The sequence below is a fragment of the Salmo trutta genome, chromosome 13 (assembly GCF_901001165.1).
Source record: "Salmo trutta chromosome 13, fSalTru1.1, whole genome shotgun sequence".
Taxonomy (NCBI): domain Eukaryota; kingdom Metazoa; phylum Chordata; class Actinopteri; order Salmoniformes; family Salmonidae; genus Salmo; species Salmo trutta.
The window spans coordinates 11,676,395-11,694,006 of NC_042969.1; the positions used below are offsets into that span (position 1 = coordinate 11,676,395).

The following is a 17,612-nucleotide window of genomic DNA, read 5'->3' on the forward strand; positions in this document are numbered from 1 at the left end:
ATGGTTCAGCACAAGCTAGGTATTCCAACACTGTTTGTGTGGTTGTGTGTGTGTGTGTGTGTGTGTGCCCGCTTGCAGGGTGTGTGTTCTCTCAGGCTGTGTGTGTGTGTGTGTGTGTGTGTGTGTGTGTGTGTGTGTGAGAGAGAGAGAGAGAGAGAGAGAGAGAGAGAGAGAGAGAGAGAAAGACAGAGACAGAGGGTTTGTATGTTTGTGTGTGTGTGTCTCCTCCTTCAATCCCTCTGTCTCTGTATGTGTCCTCTCTCAGTCTGTCAGACTCTAAGTCTCTTCTTAAGGCGGTTGAAGTCCTTGGCGGAGCGCCACAGCCAGCTCTGCAGCTCCCTCAGTACCCAGAAGCCCTCCACCTTCCTGGAGAAGTCGTTGAGCGCCGGCCGCACCGCCAGCAGAGGGGAGGAGGACAGGAGGGGGGACAGGGGAGGGGGCGGCAGCAGGGGGGGACCCCTCCTCAATGACAGGGGCACTGGTTCTGACAACAGGGTGTGTCCCTCCCCTGTCCCCGTGCCAAACGGGTAGAAGAGGGAGAGGGGGGGGGTGGGGGGGGGGGGGAGAATAAGGAGCGAGGGGATCGGCGCTGGGGATGTAGGGATGGAGAGGAGGAGAGGAGGGATGCAGACTCTCTGATGATGTAATGTTCCTCCTCTGTCGCCCTGTTTCCTGCATCCGCCTCTCTGGCTCGGTCCTTGTTCTGGGGGTGGTAGTTGAAGTTGTAGCTGTTGAGGTTGTCGTTATCGTAGTTGTTATTGTTATTGTTGTTTAGGAGTTGTTGTTGTTGGGGGAAGGTCTGTCTGTCTGAGAAGGACAGAGTGACTCTGGCGTCAGACTCCAGTGGACCCTGCTTAACTGTTCTCTCTCCTTCCTCTGAAACACTCAGCAGCCTTCTCCTCCTCCCCCATCGCTCCCTCCCTCCCTCTCTCTCCAACTCTTCCTCCTCTTCCCTGTCTTCACTGGCCCCCTCCCAATCCTCTGAGTGTCTCTTCCTCCCTTTCCTCCCTCGCTCCCCTCTCCCCTCCTGCCTCGATCCCACGCTCCTAACCGCAGCCCCTGTCACCTCCGCTCTCCTCCCCTCCCTTCCCCTCCCTCTATCCTTCTCTCGCTCCCTCTTTCTCTCCGTAATTTCTCTCCTGGTGCTCTCCTCCTTTTGTCCTCTCACCACCCCTCTGGTGGTCCCAGCACCCCTCTGATCATCAAGGGGATGCCTCCTTGGTCCCGCCCCCATCCCTGCCCCTGTCTTATAGAGACCCTGACTCATAAGTGGAGCTGGCCTGCGTCCCGTCGCCTCTCCATCGCCCCCTTTGCCCCTACGTGGGTACTGCGCTTCAATCCCAGCAGGAGGCAGGGCATACCCCAGTGTGTTCATGAGGCCTGATATAGACCCTAGCAGACCATCCAGGCCTGTAGAAAAGTGCAGCAGGGAGCTCTGGAGGTAAGGGCAGAGGGTGGAACGGGCCAGCTCCCTCACCGCCCCCAGCAGAACAGAGTAAGCCCTCTGGTTCTGGGCCAGCCTGGCACGGTTCTCCAGGCCCCGCCACAGCTCCAGACGGGTGGCCGCGCTGGGTAAGGACAGGGCTGTGCTGTTGGGCCGCGGAGGGGAGAAGTCTGGGTCACTGAACGGCGGGCCCAGGTAGGATAACTGAGGGAGGGAAAGGGGGGATGGGAGGAGTAACAGAAGGAGGAGATGGAGGATGAGCAGAGGGGGGAAAGAGGCAGTCAAGAGCGGGTATGGAAAGAGGGAGTGGGAGGGAGAGAAGAAATATTTAATCCAACATATGAATTCAGACATGGATTGGTTATGCTCAAACACAAGTCTGGGTGCCAGTCTGTTTCTGTTTTAGCAAACTAACCATGACAAAGACCAAGGGGTTGGCTGGAGCAGAAACAGAATGGAACCAGGCTTCTCAGATATGTGTTGAATTCAAACACTTGTGGAATGAAACATTGACATGCTCCAAGATAAATGTTCTTCAACACAGTATCTATAGACAGTCACAGTACTCACATAGGTGTCCTTTATCTCTCTCAGCTGATGCTCCAGGTACTTGGTCAGCTCATACGTCCTCTCAATCGAAGTCCTCTCATTGGACAGGCTGAAGGAGGGGTCTGGGACCTGGACCGATGTCACGGCTGCAGCCAATAGCAGGACGCGCTGAATGTGATGGACTGGGGAAGAAACCAATCAGAGGATAAGATCAGTATTTGTTGAAGATTAAAACCACACAAGGCGTTGTATTCGTGTACTATCAACAGTCATAGAATTATAATATCACCGAGGTATTTCAATTGGCAGAATTTTACCTTATTTCATCTGCAACTTGCTGTCTATCAGCACTCTCAACATCACCTTGTTACCATGACAATCAAACTCAACTTCGATAAGAGCACCTTCAAAATATTTATGAGGATTTCAACAATTTTCCCGTTTATTTCTTTGTCTCTATGGTGATAGCCTTGTCTGTTTAAATATTGGCAAATCTAAGTATTCTAACTGCCAATAAAGCGTTTCCGCTAAAATCTAATTTTAGAAGTTCTGGCCGTCTAATGTTTTCTCTGGGCTCAAATAAAACGTCGCTCATGACTTGGTCCATAGTGTTCACTACCACATCACCATGACTAGCTCCATAGTGTTCACTACCACATCACCATGACTAGCTCCATTGTGTTCACTATTACATCACCATGACTAGCTCCATAGTGTTCACTACCACATCACCATGACTAGCTCCATAGTGTTCACTACCACATCACCATGACTAGCTCCATAGTGTTCACTACCACATCACCATGACTAGCTCCATAGTGTTCACTATTACATCACCATGACTAGCTCCATAGTGTTCACTACCACATCACCATGACTAGCTCCATAGTGTTCACTACCACATCACCATGACTAGCTCCATAGTGTTCACTACCACATCACCATGACTAGCTCCATAGTGTTCACTAACCCATCACCATGACTAGCTCCATAGTGTTCACTACCTCATCACCATGACTAGCTCCATAGTGTTCACTACCACATCACCATGACTAGCTCCATAGTGTTCACTACCACATCACCATGACTAGCTCCATAGTGTTCACTACCACATCACCATGACTAGCTCCATAGTGTTCACTACCACTACTACATCACCATGACTAGCTCCATAGTGTTCACTACCACATCACCATGACTAGCTCCATAGTGTTCACTACCACATCACCATGACTAGCTCCATAGTGTTCACTACCACTACTACATCACCATGACTAGCTCCATAGTGTTCACTACCACATCACCATGACTAGCTCCATAGTGTTCACTAACCCATCACCATGACTAGCTCCATAGTGTTCACTACCACATCACCATGACTAGCTCCATAGTGTTCACTACCACATCACCATGACTAGCTCCATAGTGTTCACTACCACTACTACATCACCATGACTAGCTCCATAGTGTTCACTACCACATCACCATGACTAGCTCCATAGTGTTCACTACCACATCACCATGACTAGCTCCATAGTGTTCACTACCACTACTACATCACCATGACTAGCTCCATAGTGTTCACTACCACATCACCATGACTAGCTCCATAGTGTTCACTACCACTACTACATCACCATGACTAGCTCCATAGTGTTCACTACCACTACCACATCACCATGACTAGCTCCATAGTGTTCACAACCACATCACCATGACTAGCTCCATAGTGTTCACTACCACTACCACATCACCATGACTAGCTCCATAGTATCACTACCACATCACCATGACTAGCTCCATAGTGTTCACTACTACATCACCATGACTAGCTCCATAGTGTTCACTACTACATCACCATGACTAGCTCCATAGTGTTCACAACCACATCACCATGACCAGCTCCATTGTGTTCACTATTACATCACCATGACTAGCTCCATAGTATTTACTACCACATGACCATGACTAGCTCCATAGTGTTCACTACTACATTTGCCATGACTAGCTCCATAGTGTTCACTACCACATCACCATGACTAGCTCCATAGTATCACTACCACATCACCATGACTAGCTCCATAGTGTTCACTACTACATCACCATGACTAGCTCCATAGTGTTCACTACCACATCACCATGACTAGCTCCATAGTGTTCACTACCACTACCACATCACCATGACTAGCTCCATAGTGTTCACTACTACATCACCATGACTAGCTCCATAGTGTTCACTACTACATCACCATGACTAGCTCCATAGTGTTCACTACTACATCACCATGACTAGCTCCATAGTGTTCACTACCACTACTACATCACCATGACTAGCTCCATAGTGTTCACTACCACTACCACATCACCATGACTAGCTCCATAGTATCACTACCACATCACCATGACTAGCTCCATAGTGTTCACTACTACATCACCATGACTAGCTCCATAGTGTTCACTACTACATCACCATGACTAGCTCCATTGTGTTCACTATTACATCACCATGACTAGCTCCATAGTGTTCACAACCACATCACCATGACCAGCTCCATTGTGTTCACTATTACATCACCATGACTAGCTCCATAGTATTTACTACCACATGACCATGACTAGCTCCATAGTGTTCACTACTACATTTGCCATGACTAGCTCCATAGTGTTCACTACCACATCACCATGACTAGCTCCATAGTATCACTACCACATCACCATGACTAGCTCCATAGTGTTCACTACTACATCACCATGACTAGCTCCATAGTGTTCACTACCACATCACCATGACTAGCTCCATAGTGTTCACTACCACTACCACATCACCATGACTAGCTCCATAGTGTTCACTACTACATCACCATGACTAGCTCCATAGTGTTCACTACTACATCACCATGACTAGCTCCATAGTGTTCACTACTACATCACCATGACTAGCTCCATTGTGTTCACTACTACATCACCATGACTAGCGCCATAGTGTTCAGTACTACATCACCATGACTAGCTCCATAGTGTTCACTACCACATCACCATGACTAGCTCCATTGTGTTGACTACCACATCACCATGACTAGCTCCATAGTATTCACTACTACATCACCATGACTAGCTCCATAGTGTTCACTACTACATCACCATGACTAGCTCCATAGTGTTCACTACCACATCACCATGACTAGCTCCATACAATTCACTACCACTACTACATCACAATGACTAGCTCCATAGTGTTCACTACCACTACTACATCACCATGACTAGCTGCATAGTATTCACTACCACATCACCATGACTAGCTCCATAGTGTTCACTACTACATCACCATGACCAGCTCCATAGTGTTCACTACCACTACCATATCACCATGACTAGCTCCATAGTGTTCACTACCACTACTACATCACCATGACTAGCTCCATAGTGTTCACAACCACATCACCATGACTAGCTCCATAGTGTTCACTACCACATCACCATGACTAGCTCCATAGTATTCACTCCCTCATCACCATGACTAGCTCCATAGTGTTCACTACCACATCACCATGACTAGCTCCATAGTATTCACTACCACATCACCTTGACTAGCTCCATAGTGTTCACTACCACTACCACCATGACTAGCTCCATTGTGTTCACTACTACATCACCATGACTAGCTCCATAGTATTTACTACCACATGACCATGACTAGCTCCATAGTGTTCACTACTACATTTGCCATGACTAGCTCCATAGTGTTCACTACCACATCACCATGACTAGCTCCATTGTGTTCACTACTACATCACCATGACTAGCTCCATAGTATTCACTACCACTACTACATCACCATGACTAGCTCCATAGTGTTCACTACCACATCACCATGACTAGCTCCATTGTATTCACTACCACTACTACATCACCATGACTAGCTCCATAGTGTTCACTACCACATCACCATAGCATTTCTGCAATGTGCCTCCCTCCTCTCACGTATGACCAGCTTTGTGGCAGTTAAAGCGGTAGCAGGTGGCACACATTCTCTCTCTCCCTCTCTCAATTCAATTTCAATTCAAAGGGCTTTATTGGCGTGGGAAACATATGTTTACATTGCCAAAACCAGTGAAATAGATAATAAACAAAATAGATAATAGATAATAAATAAAAAATTAACAGTAAACATTACACTCACAAAAGTTCGATATACTCCTCACACACAATAACACTCACGTGCACGCACACACACTCATACAAGCACGCACGGCATGCAGGCAGGAATGCACACACACACACACACACACACACACACACACACACACATACAAGCACTCAAATCAGTGCAGAGATATTGAAGCATGTGGATTACTTTATTATCAACATCACAGTCGCTAGTGAAAGTCTACACACCCATTGCACAGATCACATTTTGCGGCATTAAAAGGATACTTTGGGATTTGTGTGTGTGTGTGTGAGAGAGAGTCAGATTAACTTGTGGATACCATTTTTATATATAGGCGTGCAGTTTGAAGAAAGTTGCTAACAAGCACAAGCGCAATTGCTAGTGGCGCAATGACTGGAAGTCTATAGCCATAGCCATAGCCATAGCTATAGCCATAGAATTCCAGTCACTGTGCTAACGCTAGTTAGCATTGGCTCGCAAACTATCTCGAACTTCCTTCTTGCTGGACACAGAGACATAACAACGTTATCCACGAGTTCATCTGACTCTGGGTAAGTAGATAAAGAGCTTCATTCCAAAATCCTGAAGTATCCCTTTAAAATGAAATCTTAAAAGGGATTACATTAGATGTTTTTCCTGTCGATCTACACAACCTACTGCACATTTTCAAAGTGAAAGAAAAATGCTGAAAGGTCCCGCTAATTGGATAGTCGGGATTTTCCATCAGTGGCTGCTCTGTAGATGACCTCAAACTTTCTTTCACTTTGTAGGTTGTGTAGATCTGTAGGGAAAAACATCAAACGTAATCCCTTTTTAGACGTCATTTTAACGGCAGAAAAATGTGAAGACTGTGCAAGGGGTGTGCGGACTTTCACTGGGCACTGTATATGTGTAGTTGTGTAAGTGTGCGTTTGTAGTGAACGCATGCCTTTGTCTCTTATGTTCCTTCATTTGCTTGCGTTTAGGTTGGTGTTGTAAAAGTGTTTATGTGGTATGTGAGTGTTTGTCAATTTCCATTCCTACGCATATGTGCATGATTATGTGTTGTTTGTATTTGATATACATCGGTGTGTGTGCTTAAAGTTAGTCGTGCGTGCCTGCTTATATGAGAGCGTGTACATTATAGCATGTGTGTGTGTGATGTGTGTGTCTTGGAAGCGACCAAGGGGGGCTAATGTGCGGACCCTTTTAAGGCCCTCTCTTCCAGCACCACACAGGGAAAATGGTGGCCAAATGATCTGTGTCAATGGCGGAGAGCTCAGTGCCTGTCCACTTCCCTGTCCCGTATAGCCACTGAGAGACAGAGTACACACAGAGACCCCTCTTCCCCTGTCTGTCTACCCCCAGGACCTCCCTCAAATTCTCATTGTATCCATTTTTCTCTCTCTTTCTCTCTCTTTCCATCTCTTTCTCCATCTTGTTGCCACACACCTCTCTTCCCTCTCTCGTATTCACTTTTGCCCATTGCTTTCCAATAACCTTTTCGTCCTCCCTACACTCGTTCTCTTTTTGCATTCCTCCACCATGCATGTTTTCTTCATGGTCTCTGTCTCTCTCTGTCTTCCAGGCTGACAGGCAGACAGACAGCAAGGCATGGTTCTGTGTAATTATGGGTCTTAAACAAGCTGCTGTTCAACAGGTGTGAAATATGTTCTGCACAGGATGTGTTCCTACATCCATCCATCCATCCCCCTCCTCCTCTCTCTGTATATCCAATCCATCTCTCTCTCTCCTTCTCCCTCGCTCTCTCTCTCAACCCCTTCTTCCACTCTGTCGAATGTCTTTCTCAATCCTGCATTATCCCTCTTTGTTTCTCATTTCCTCTCTTCCTTTCTGTCCCCCTTCCCATCTATTTGTAGAAAGTCTCTGGGTTCTTGGTTCTCTGCCTTTCCTCTCCTTTTCCTCCTTTACTCCCCCTCTCTTTCTTCTCCTCTTCGGAAGTCTCGTCAGTTTTTAGTGTTCTCTCTCTCACTCTATCACTCCGTCTTTTCACTCCCTCTTTCTTCCCTCCATCATGTTGCCCCAGTGGACACCTTGTTCCTCTCAGAACAAACTAAACAGGTCAGGACCGAAAAGAGTCAACACCATTTTCCGCCACAGAAGAGACTTCCTAACGTCATCACTTTCAACATATTACTCCTTTCATCTGAATGAATTGAACAGTTACAGCGAAACACGTCGACTCCTTTCAATCACAAAACCTCAACACCCGACACACCTTAATCTTTCGAACTAAACTCAGCAGCTCACCAACTCTCCCTTGGAATTTGGACAGATACAGTACAGACACAGGTAAAAACAACACTTCTAAAAACACCTCGACTCCTTCGTTTTTACTCTCAACTTTCTGGACTCTGAGACTACCCTTTCTACAGAAATGACCGAATCTAGGTAACTTCCAAACACACAGCTGGTACACTTGACTTTGCATGTGTTTTAATGCTAAACGCAATGCAGTCTGACCGAATGCCATTTTGATGCAGAGGCGTCTTCTATAGAATGAGAATTTTACTGTGGATGATAAAGGTTATGATAACCTACAGCCAAAGCCCTCAGTCTTCTGTAGAATGAGAATTTTACTGTGGATGATAAAGGTTATGATAACCTACAGCCAAAGCCCTCAGTCTTCTGTTCAGGGAGCAGGGAGCAGTACCTGGCAGTAAGAACACTAGGAACACACTCCACAGGCCAGCGTGAAGCCAGAACATTCTCACAGGGGAAATTATATTACAGCAACACAGGATTCCTCATGATCTGTGTGTGTGTGTGTGTGTGTGTGTGTGTGTGTGTGTGTGTGTGCCTACACAGTTCTCCATTCTCTAAATCGTGTTAGATTGATCTATCTTGATCTATCGTTTGATCGCGGATCTACATTTAAAACGTTGCACAATCTTATGGCTGCCAGCTGTAAGACAACGTTTATGGGACTTGATATGAAGTTAAGGGTTGAGGTTTCACTCATGGTTTCCAGTCTGGGGTCGGTTGGGAATCAAGATTGGGGTTAGGGTTCAAAGTTTAAAGTCAGGGCACAGAGGCCGGTCTTCGTGGACATGCAATCAGCTATATGTATGATGACATTAGATCACATAGGACTGGATGGAAGGCTGTCCTGCGCTTGCTGGTTAGCATATTTACTGTCATCTGGCTAACATATACCAGACGGGCAGGGACCGAGGCACAGCGAAGCATGGGTCCATGCTATAATGGATTATACACATCTCAGACATATTTAACAGGACTTTCTATATTCTGTTCTGTTCGATTCTGTTATATTCTGGTATTTTCTATTCTGTTCTGTTCTATTCTGTTTTATTCTGTTCAATTCTGTTCTGTTCTATTCTGTTCTATTCTATTCTATTCTGTTAAATTCTGTTCTATTCTATTCTGTTCAATTCTATTCTGTTCTATTCTGTTCAATTCTTTTCTATTCTGTTCTGTTCTGTTCTATTCTGTTCTATTCTCTTAAATTCTATTCTGTTCTATTCTGTTAAATTCTGTTCTATTCTGTTCTGTTCAATTCTGTTCTATTCTGTTCAATTCTATTCTGTTCTATTCTGTTCAATTCTTTTCTATTCTGTTCTGTTCTGTTCTGTTCTATTCTGTTCTATTCTCTTAAATTCTATTCTGTTCTATTCTGTTAAATTCTGTTCTATTCTGTTCTATTGTGTTCTATTCTGTTAAATTATATTCTGTTCTATTATGTTCTGTTCTATTCTATTCTATTCTGCTCAATTCTGTTCTATTCGGTTCTATTTGTTAAATTCTATTCTGTTAATTCTGTTCTGTTCTATTATGTTCTATTCTATTCTGTTCTATTCTGTTCTATCAATCCTGAAATCCAGATTTAGTACCTGAGGAAAAGTCTATTTCACCATAAAATAAGGCAGTTTTGTGCATGCACACACACACACACACACACACACACACACACAATGGTACCCTGGCTGGCTGGACAGTAACATGCGTATAGGCCGCAGGGAGGGAGGGAGGGGGAGGGGTAGCCAGGGTCAGGGTCGATGTTGTGTGCCTGCGTACAGTTAAGAGCACAGATTTATGTGCAGTCTGTACTTAATCAAACGTGCATTCCTTTACTAACTCAACACACACACACACACACACACATCACATATGCACACACATGGACACACGAACACACACAAGGACCAATGCACCCATCTTTTGAAACCCATGTGCAGTGCCTTTAGAAAGTAATCATACCATTTGACTTATTCCACATTTTGTTGTGTTACTGCCTGAATTAAAAATGGATTAAATTGATTTGTTTCTCTCTCCCATCTACACACAGTACCCCATAATGACAAAGGGAAAACATGCTTTTAGAAATGTCAGCAAATTTATTGAAAATGAAATATCTTGTTTACATAAGTATTCACACCCCTTAGTCAATACACGTTCAAATTTTTGGCAGAGATTACAGCTGTGAGTCTTTCTGGGTAAGTCTCTAAGAGCTTTGCACACCTGGATTGTACAATATTTGACTATTACTCTTTTCAAAATTCTTCAAGCTCTGTCAAAATGGTTGTTGATCATTTCTAGACAACCATTTTCAAGTCTTGCCATAGATTTGAAATCAGATTTAAGTCAAAATTGTAACTCGGTCACTCAGGAACATTCACTGTCTTCTTGGTAAGCAACTACAGTGTAGATTTGGCCTTGTGTTTTAGTTATTGTCCTTAGTGTCTGGTGGAAAGCAGTCTGAACCAGGTATTCCTCTAGGATTTTGCCTGCGCTTAGCTCCATTCCATTTTTTTTTATCCTGAAAAGCTCCATGGTCCTTAACAATTACAAGCATATCCGTAACATGATGCAGCCACCACTATGCTTAAAAATATAAGGAGCAGTACTCCTTAAATGTGGTGCATTGGATTTGCCACAAACATAACACTTTGCAATCAGGACAAAAAGTGACTTGCTTTGCCACATTTTTTGCAGTTTTACTTCAGTGCCTTACTGCAAACAGGGTGCATGTTTGAAATATTTGCATTCTGTACAGGCTTCTTTCTTCTCACTCTGTCAATTAGGTTAGTATTGTGGAGTAACTACAATGTTGTTGACCCATCCTCAGTTTTCTCCTATCACAGCCATTAAACTCTGTCACTGCTTCAAAGTCACCATTGGCCTCATGGTGAAATCCCTGAACGGTTTCCTTCCTCTCCGGTGACTGAGTTAGGAAGGACGCCTGTATCTTTGTAGTGACTGGGTGTATTGATAGACCATCCAAAGTGTAATTAATAACTTCACCATGCTCAGAGCGATATTCAATGTCTGCTTTTTTAATTTTTACCCATCAGCCAATAGGTGCTCTTCTTTGTGAGGCATTGTAAAACCTCCCTGGTCTTTGTGGTTGAATCTCTGTTTGAAATTCACTGCTCGACTGAGGGACCTTACACATAATTCTATGTGTGGGGTACAGAAATTAGGTAGTCAATCAAAAATCATGTTAAACACTATTATGCTAAGCAACTTATTATGGGACTTGCTAAGCACATGTTTACTCCTGAACTTATTTAAGCATGCCATAGAAAAGGGGTTGAATAATTATTGACTCTAGACATTTCAGCATTTAATTTTTTATTAATTTGTTTTAAAAAACAAAAAAAAAGATAATTCCACTTTATGAGGTAATGTGTGACAAAAACAAATCTACATTTAATAAATTTCAAATTCAGGCTGTAATACAACAAAATGTGGGAAAAGTCAAGGGATGTGGGGAGTTTCTGAAGGCACTGTACATGTGCGTGGGCATATGCACACACTCACACACACATGTTGACGCACACACACACACACACACACACTCAAACACACACACACACACACACACACACACACACACACACTCACACACACATGTTGACGCACACACACACACACACACACACACACTCACACACACATGTTGACGCACACACACACACACACACACACACACACACACACACACACTCTCTCTCTCTCCCCATCTCTTATCCCTGGAGATATCTTCTTGGAGTTCATATTGAAATTCTACTTGATCTACTTGGCATGGAATGCACCCTGGATTGCCAAAGAACATCAATGACAGAAAAACAAAGGGGAAATAAAGAGAGGAATAAAATATACAATGCCATTTTAGGTTTACAACTAAAACCTCAATATTTATTGCTTCCAACAAACTCTATGTGCTCTCTTTTTTATAATTGTGTTTCTCTCTTTCTTTCTCTCTTTCTGATTGTTTTTCTTTGTTTTTCTCTCCATTTGTTTAGCAGGTTGACGTTTATTGTCATGAATCTTGCCCTGGAGGCAGACCTAAGCGATTTCTGATAGAAAGCCAGCTGAAAAGTCAAAATTGGCTATGTCGTAAAGATTCATGAAAACTCAAATTAGCTTTTTTAGACTTAATTTAAAGGTTAGGGTTAGGCATTATGGACTCTGCGGAAATATGTATTTCATATTTATGTATTCTTATTGGTTTGTTGAATTTACATATCAAACAGGTTGTTGCTGCCATGTTATGTGATTGTCTTAGGTCTCTCTTTATGTAGTGTTGTGGTGTCTCTCTTGTCATGATGTGTGTTTTGTCCTACTTTTTTTTTAAATCTCAGCCCCCGTCCCCGCAAGAGGCCTTTTGCCTCTTGGTAGGCCGTCATTGTAAATACAAATGTGTTAGAAAATTGAGAAAAAAAAAGGTCAGATCCTTAAGAGGTTATTAACTGACTTGCCTAGTTAAATAAAGTTTAAATTAAAAATAAAATGAAAAATAAAAGGTGTTATACCATTGGTTACACTTGCAGATAGGGGGAGATTGCGAACGTCAATTCTTCCCAGTCTGATATTGATAAGCGGTAGGTGGCGTTCTGAAACACTAGATTCTATTTTCATATGTATAACATGTACGAGTCGACTATGTACAGTACATGTCCTGATGTGCATATATAGTTGTACGGTACCTGTTAGATATGTGGGGCATCCTGTGATGTGCTTTTGTATGTTCTTGCTGTAAGAGCGAGTTAGCTAGCATGATCTACGTGTAATGGTCGCATTAGCTCCCTGCTAATTCACAGTTATTTCCATTCTAACAGACGAATCTACTAGCCATCAACATACTGTTGTCCTCCACATCTAGTGTGCTTCCTTGTGTCTATCATTAGAATAAACACCAATCAACTGGGACCGCTGGCTGGGTATTCCTTTATTTAAAAACTACGCAAGAGATTTACGAAGTATGATCACATCTGTTACACCAGCTTGTGACAGATTTCTCTGGCAAGATTCATGACAATAAAAGCCAACCTGCATGTGTTTATTCCCTCTCTTATTCTCCTTCCAAGAGAAATCTGCCTTTAATTGTTCTTACTGTTGTTTTTATTACACTCTGTTCGTTCTCAGTTTTGCATCCACCGTTAACGATCAATATTAGCTTCCTCTCTGTCTCTTGCTTTCCTTCCATGTCCACTTATTGGTCCCTCTCGTTCTTTCCCTCTTTGAACCCTCAAACCTCCCTCTTCTATTTCAGTTCTCCTTTCTTCTATACCTAATTGCCTTCCTCTCTTTCGTTCTCTAATTTGCTTCCCTCATCCCTTCCATCTACCTCTTTGCATTCTTCCTTTTTTCAGAGTTTCAGACGTTCAGACTTCGGTTTCTAATTTACCTCCCCCTGCTCCGCCTAACTCCCCACCCCCGGCTTACTCTTAAAAAATAAATAAGCAAAAAAAAAACAACATACAAGAGCCTTCCATTCAATTTATCCGGTCTGTCTCTGCTTTAGAAAATCACAGAAGGGGGAGAGGAGAGGAAGGAGGAGGGATGGGGGGTCCTGAAGGAGACAGTGAGAGACAGACAGACATAAAGAGAGGGAGGTAGAGAGAAACAGAGAGGAAGAGAGGGAGCAAAGGGACTTGGATAAGAGAGAGTATGGGAAAGGCAGAGAGAGAGAGAGAAAGAAAGAAAGAAAGAGAGAGAGAGAGAGAGAGAGAGAGAGATGGTAAGGGCGTTTGGTGAAGCGAGGGGCCATGTTAATTTGGGAAAAATGTAAACAGCATGTGTAACTGTTCAAAGCGTGACCAACTCATTTTATATCATTCCCCCTCTCCCTCGCTCTTTCCCTCTCTCTCTTTCCCTCTGGGTGCTGCTAACTCCTGTCAATAGGGAATCTGTACTGCATTAACCCTGCAACACCACTTTCTCCTTCTCTTACTCAATCTCTTTCAATCTCTTTCCTTCTCTCACTCTCTCTTTATCTCTCCCTCTCTCACACACAAAGAGTCAAGGATGGGGTTGAGTAAAGGATGTTAAGGGTCAATCTCTCTCTCTTTCATCCCTCTTTCCTTCTCTCTTTCTCTCTGCTTTCTCTTGTATTCCTCTGTCTCTTTGCTCTAGATCCAGGCGTGGGTTTGAGCCATTGAAAAGAGTGGCTATGCTCTGGTGTCACAGCGCACGGACACAAACACTGTTATCTAAAGCCCCGACACTAATTGACCCTTACAGCCATAATATGAAGTGTGTGTGTGTCAGAGAGAGAAAAAGGGAGAGAGAGAGAGAGCGAGAGATGATCTATTTCACTTGCTTTGGCAATCTAAATATGTTTCCCATGCCAATAAAGACCCTTAAATTGGAATTGAGAGAGAGAGAGAGAGAGAGAGAGAGAGAGAGAGAGGTCAAAGGCAATATGTTTTGTTTTTTGAAGTTGTGGTTTATATTCTTTGTTTGCTCAAAGTATCTGAGACAACTTGAGTTTGTTTCAAGTGCTTTAGTTATATAAGTGATATTGAATGAGTTGTATGGGGGGGAGTAGTTATTTTAACCACTCTTTATTGAAGACCACCTGAAAGTGTGGGAGGGAGTGAGGGAGGCAGGGAGGGAGGGAGGGAGGGAGGGAGGGAGGGAGGGAGGGAGGGAGAATGAGAGGGAAAGAGGGAGAGAGACAGAGAGAGAAGGGGGGGGTCTTCTTCAGCCTACTATTCTTTTGTTTTAATGCTTATAGCATCATTTCGTCACACAATGTTTCACCTCCCTTTCCATTTCCCCCTTTCACAGACATGGAACAGCAGCCGCACAAGCTGTCCCAAGGGGCAGGTGTGTGTGTGTGTGTGTGTTCTCACACCCTGACTAACGTGAATCATGTACTTTCTCATATCAGTGACAGCTAACTAGACAAGGGCTTTAGCTGCCCCTGACCCCTCTCAACCCAAGCCATTTTTTACAATGAAGGAAACTTTCCATTCACGCACGCACACACACACACACACACACACACACACACACACACACACACACACAGACACACTAGAACTCATTTCTACAAACTTGTAAAAACTTATATTCAGATCAAATTGCCTCCTTAATGTCCTACACTGTAACTTCCTTTTTAAATAGAACAAGGACGTTTTCTAAGCGAAAATGGTATATGTTTTGATATAGATATGTCACGTCTATAAAAGGGGCCACACATTTTATCTCAGTATTTGTTCTTCTTTTTGTATCAAAATGTACAATGTGCCATTATAGCATTTGTTTGGAGGTCATTGTATTTTGTTTGTGATATCTGCAGACAAAAGTTAACCTACTATAATGATTCTGTATTCTCATATAAATGTGTTATAAGTATTTTGTTGTCTTGTGAATATGGTTATGTTATTACAATTTTCTATATTTGAGGAGGGATTTCTACACTTATCTAAAAATATTCACGATTCATATCTATTGAAATTGAATTAGAAGTTTGAGAAAAGTGGTGCAGCAAACGAGGTGCAAATTCCCCTTGTTCATCATATTATTATTATCCAAAATATACAACTAACTGGGAACCTCTACTGTGAATAATCAAAAAATTATCAAATAACAGAAATGCCACTGGTATGCCTTGTAAAATATTAATTTGTAAAACCCATCGGTTCAGGATATTCAAATATTAAATATCCTATAATAATAACCATTACTATACTAATTATAATAATAATCATTATAATAAATAAATACACATTTTTATAAGAATGTTATTGTGGAAAATATTTACCCGTGATAATTTTTACTGGGACTTACCTTCAAAATGCATTTTTAATTTTCGCAATATCCTTTATTTCCTTTCGGCGCGCACTGATTAAATCAGCAAGACTTTCTCCAAAGACTACTGGACTAATTGCGTAATGATGAATTCGTATCTCTTTTGTTGATTTAACCTTTTCAAAACTTTTCTCCATAAACTTAAATTGTTCCTTATTAGTCTAACTTGAAGTATCTTCTCTTGAAAAAAAACATTCTGAATCCTATGTCCATGGAACTTTACACTCTCTCTAATTAAACATTTGTGAATTGATCAAAAACATCGCTAACACCGAATTCTACCCGTGGGTCGCTGTTTATAAAAGCCGAGGTGTGCGCACCAAATCCGCCTGGCTGACTTTGACGGTCCGCAGACTTGACGGGTGTGTGGTCTGTGTGACAGACTGACTGACGGCGGAGGGTTTTTGTAAGGAGGGCGAAAGTTTTTCTGCCCCCCTCCTTTCCCCCCTCCCATCCTTTCCCTCCTTTCTTTAGTTATTCTCCTGGTGATTCACCAAGTTGACGCATCGGCTAAACTTGAAGGAGTCGTTGGAAGCACGAGACTCCAACTTGTCACAACTAATTTCTATCTCTGTGATTCTTCCTTTTCATCAAACATATTGTTATTTCATTCGTTTCATGCTTCATCAGGATATTTGTACATGTTAGCCTATGTCAATGGCATATAGGCTTACCTCAGCGAATTAAAACAGTCTATTTGAATTGAAGTTGAGTGAACAGGCTCTATGAATAGAGCCTGATGCGTTTGTATGTGTGTGGTCATTGTGTATTTAGGTGTGCGTGTGTTAGCCTATGTGAATGTTTGCCTGCCCCACTCCTAACTTTCTCCTTTGTGTTATATTCATTCAATTGGCATTAGCTTTATTGACAGTTAGATTAGTCTGATCTCCTTCTCTCACCTCCACCTGTCAGTCAACATGTGCCATTGTGTACCCATAGTGTGGTCTGCGTTTCATGTGTGTGTGTGTGTGTGTGTGTGTGTGTGTGTGTGTGTGTGTGTGCGAGAGAGAGAGAGAAAGAGAGAGAGAGAATGAATGAATTGAGAGAGAGAGAGAGAGAATGAATTGAGAGAGAGAGAGAGAGAGAGAGAGAGAGAGAGAGAGAGAGAGAGAGAGAGAGAGAAAGAGAGAGAGAGAGGCTAAGTGCACACTGCCCACAACATGAGGTGGAAACTGAGCTGCACTTCCTAACCTCCTGCTAAATGTATGACCATATTAGAGACACATATTTCCCTCAAATTACACAGACCCACAAAGAATTTGAAAACAAATCAATTTTTGATAAACTCCCATATCTATTGGGAGTTTAATGCCACAGTGTGCCAACACAGCAGCAAGATTTGTGACCTGTTGCCACAAGAAAAGGGCAACCAGTGATTATTTTCAC

At 42.9% G+C, this 17,612-nt stretch overlaps 1 protein-coding gene across 1 annotated transcript; it reads right to left on the reverse strand.

The window, feature by feature from the left end:
* Positions 1-269: 269 nt before the first annotated feature.
* LOC115205006 (cardiotrophin-like cytokine factor 1) lies at positions 270-16,608 on the reverse strand. Its single transcript, XM_029770573.1, has 4 exons — positions 16,206-16,608; positions 2,015-2,175; positions 1,192-1,648; positions 270-589 (listed from the first exon to the last, which is right to left on the reverse strand). The coding sequence occupies exons 1-4, from the start codon at positions 16,216-16,218 to the stop codon at positions 270-272; spliced, it is 951 nt and encodes a 316-aa protein (XP_029626433.1). The 5' UTR covers positions 16,219-16,608.
* Positions 16,609-17,612: the final 1,004 nt, after the last annotated feature.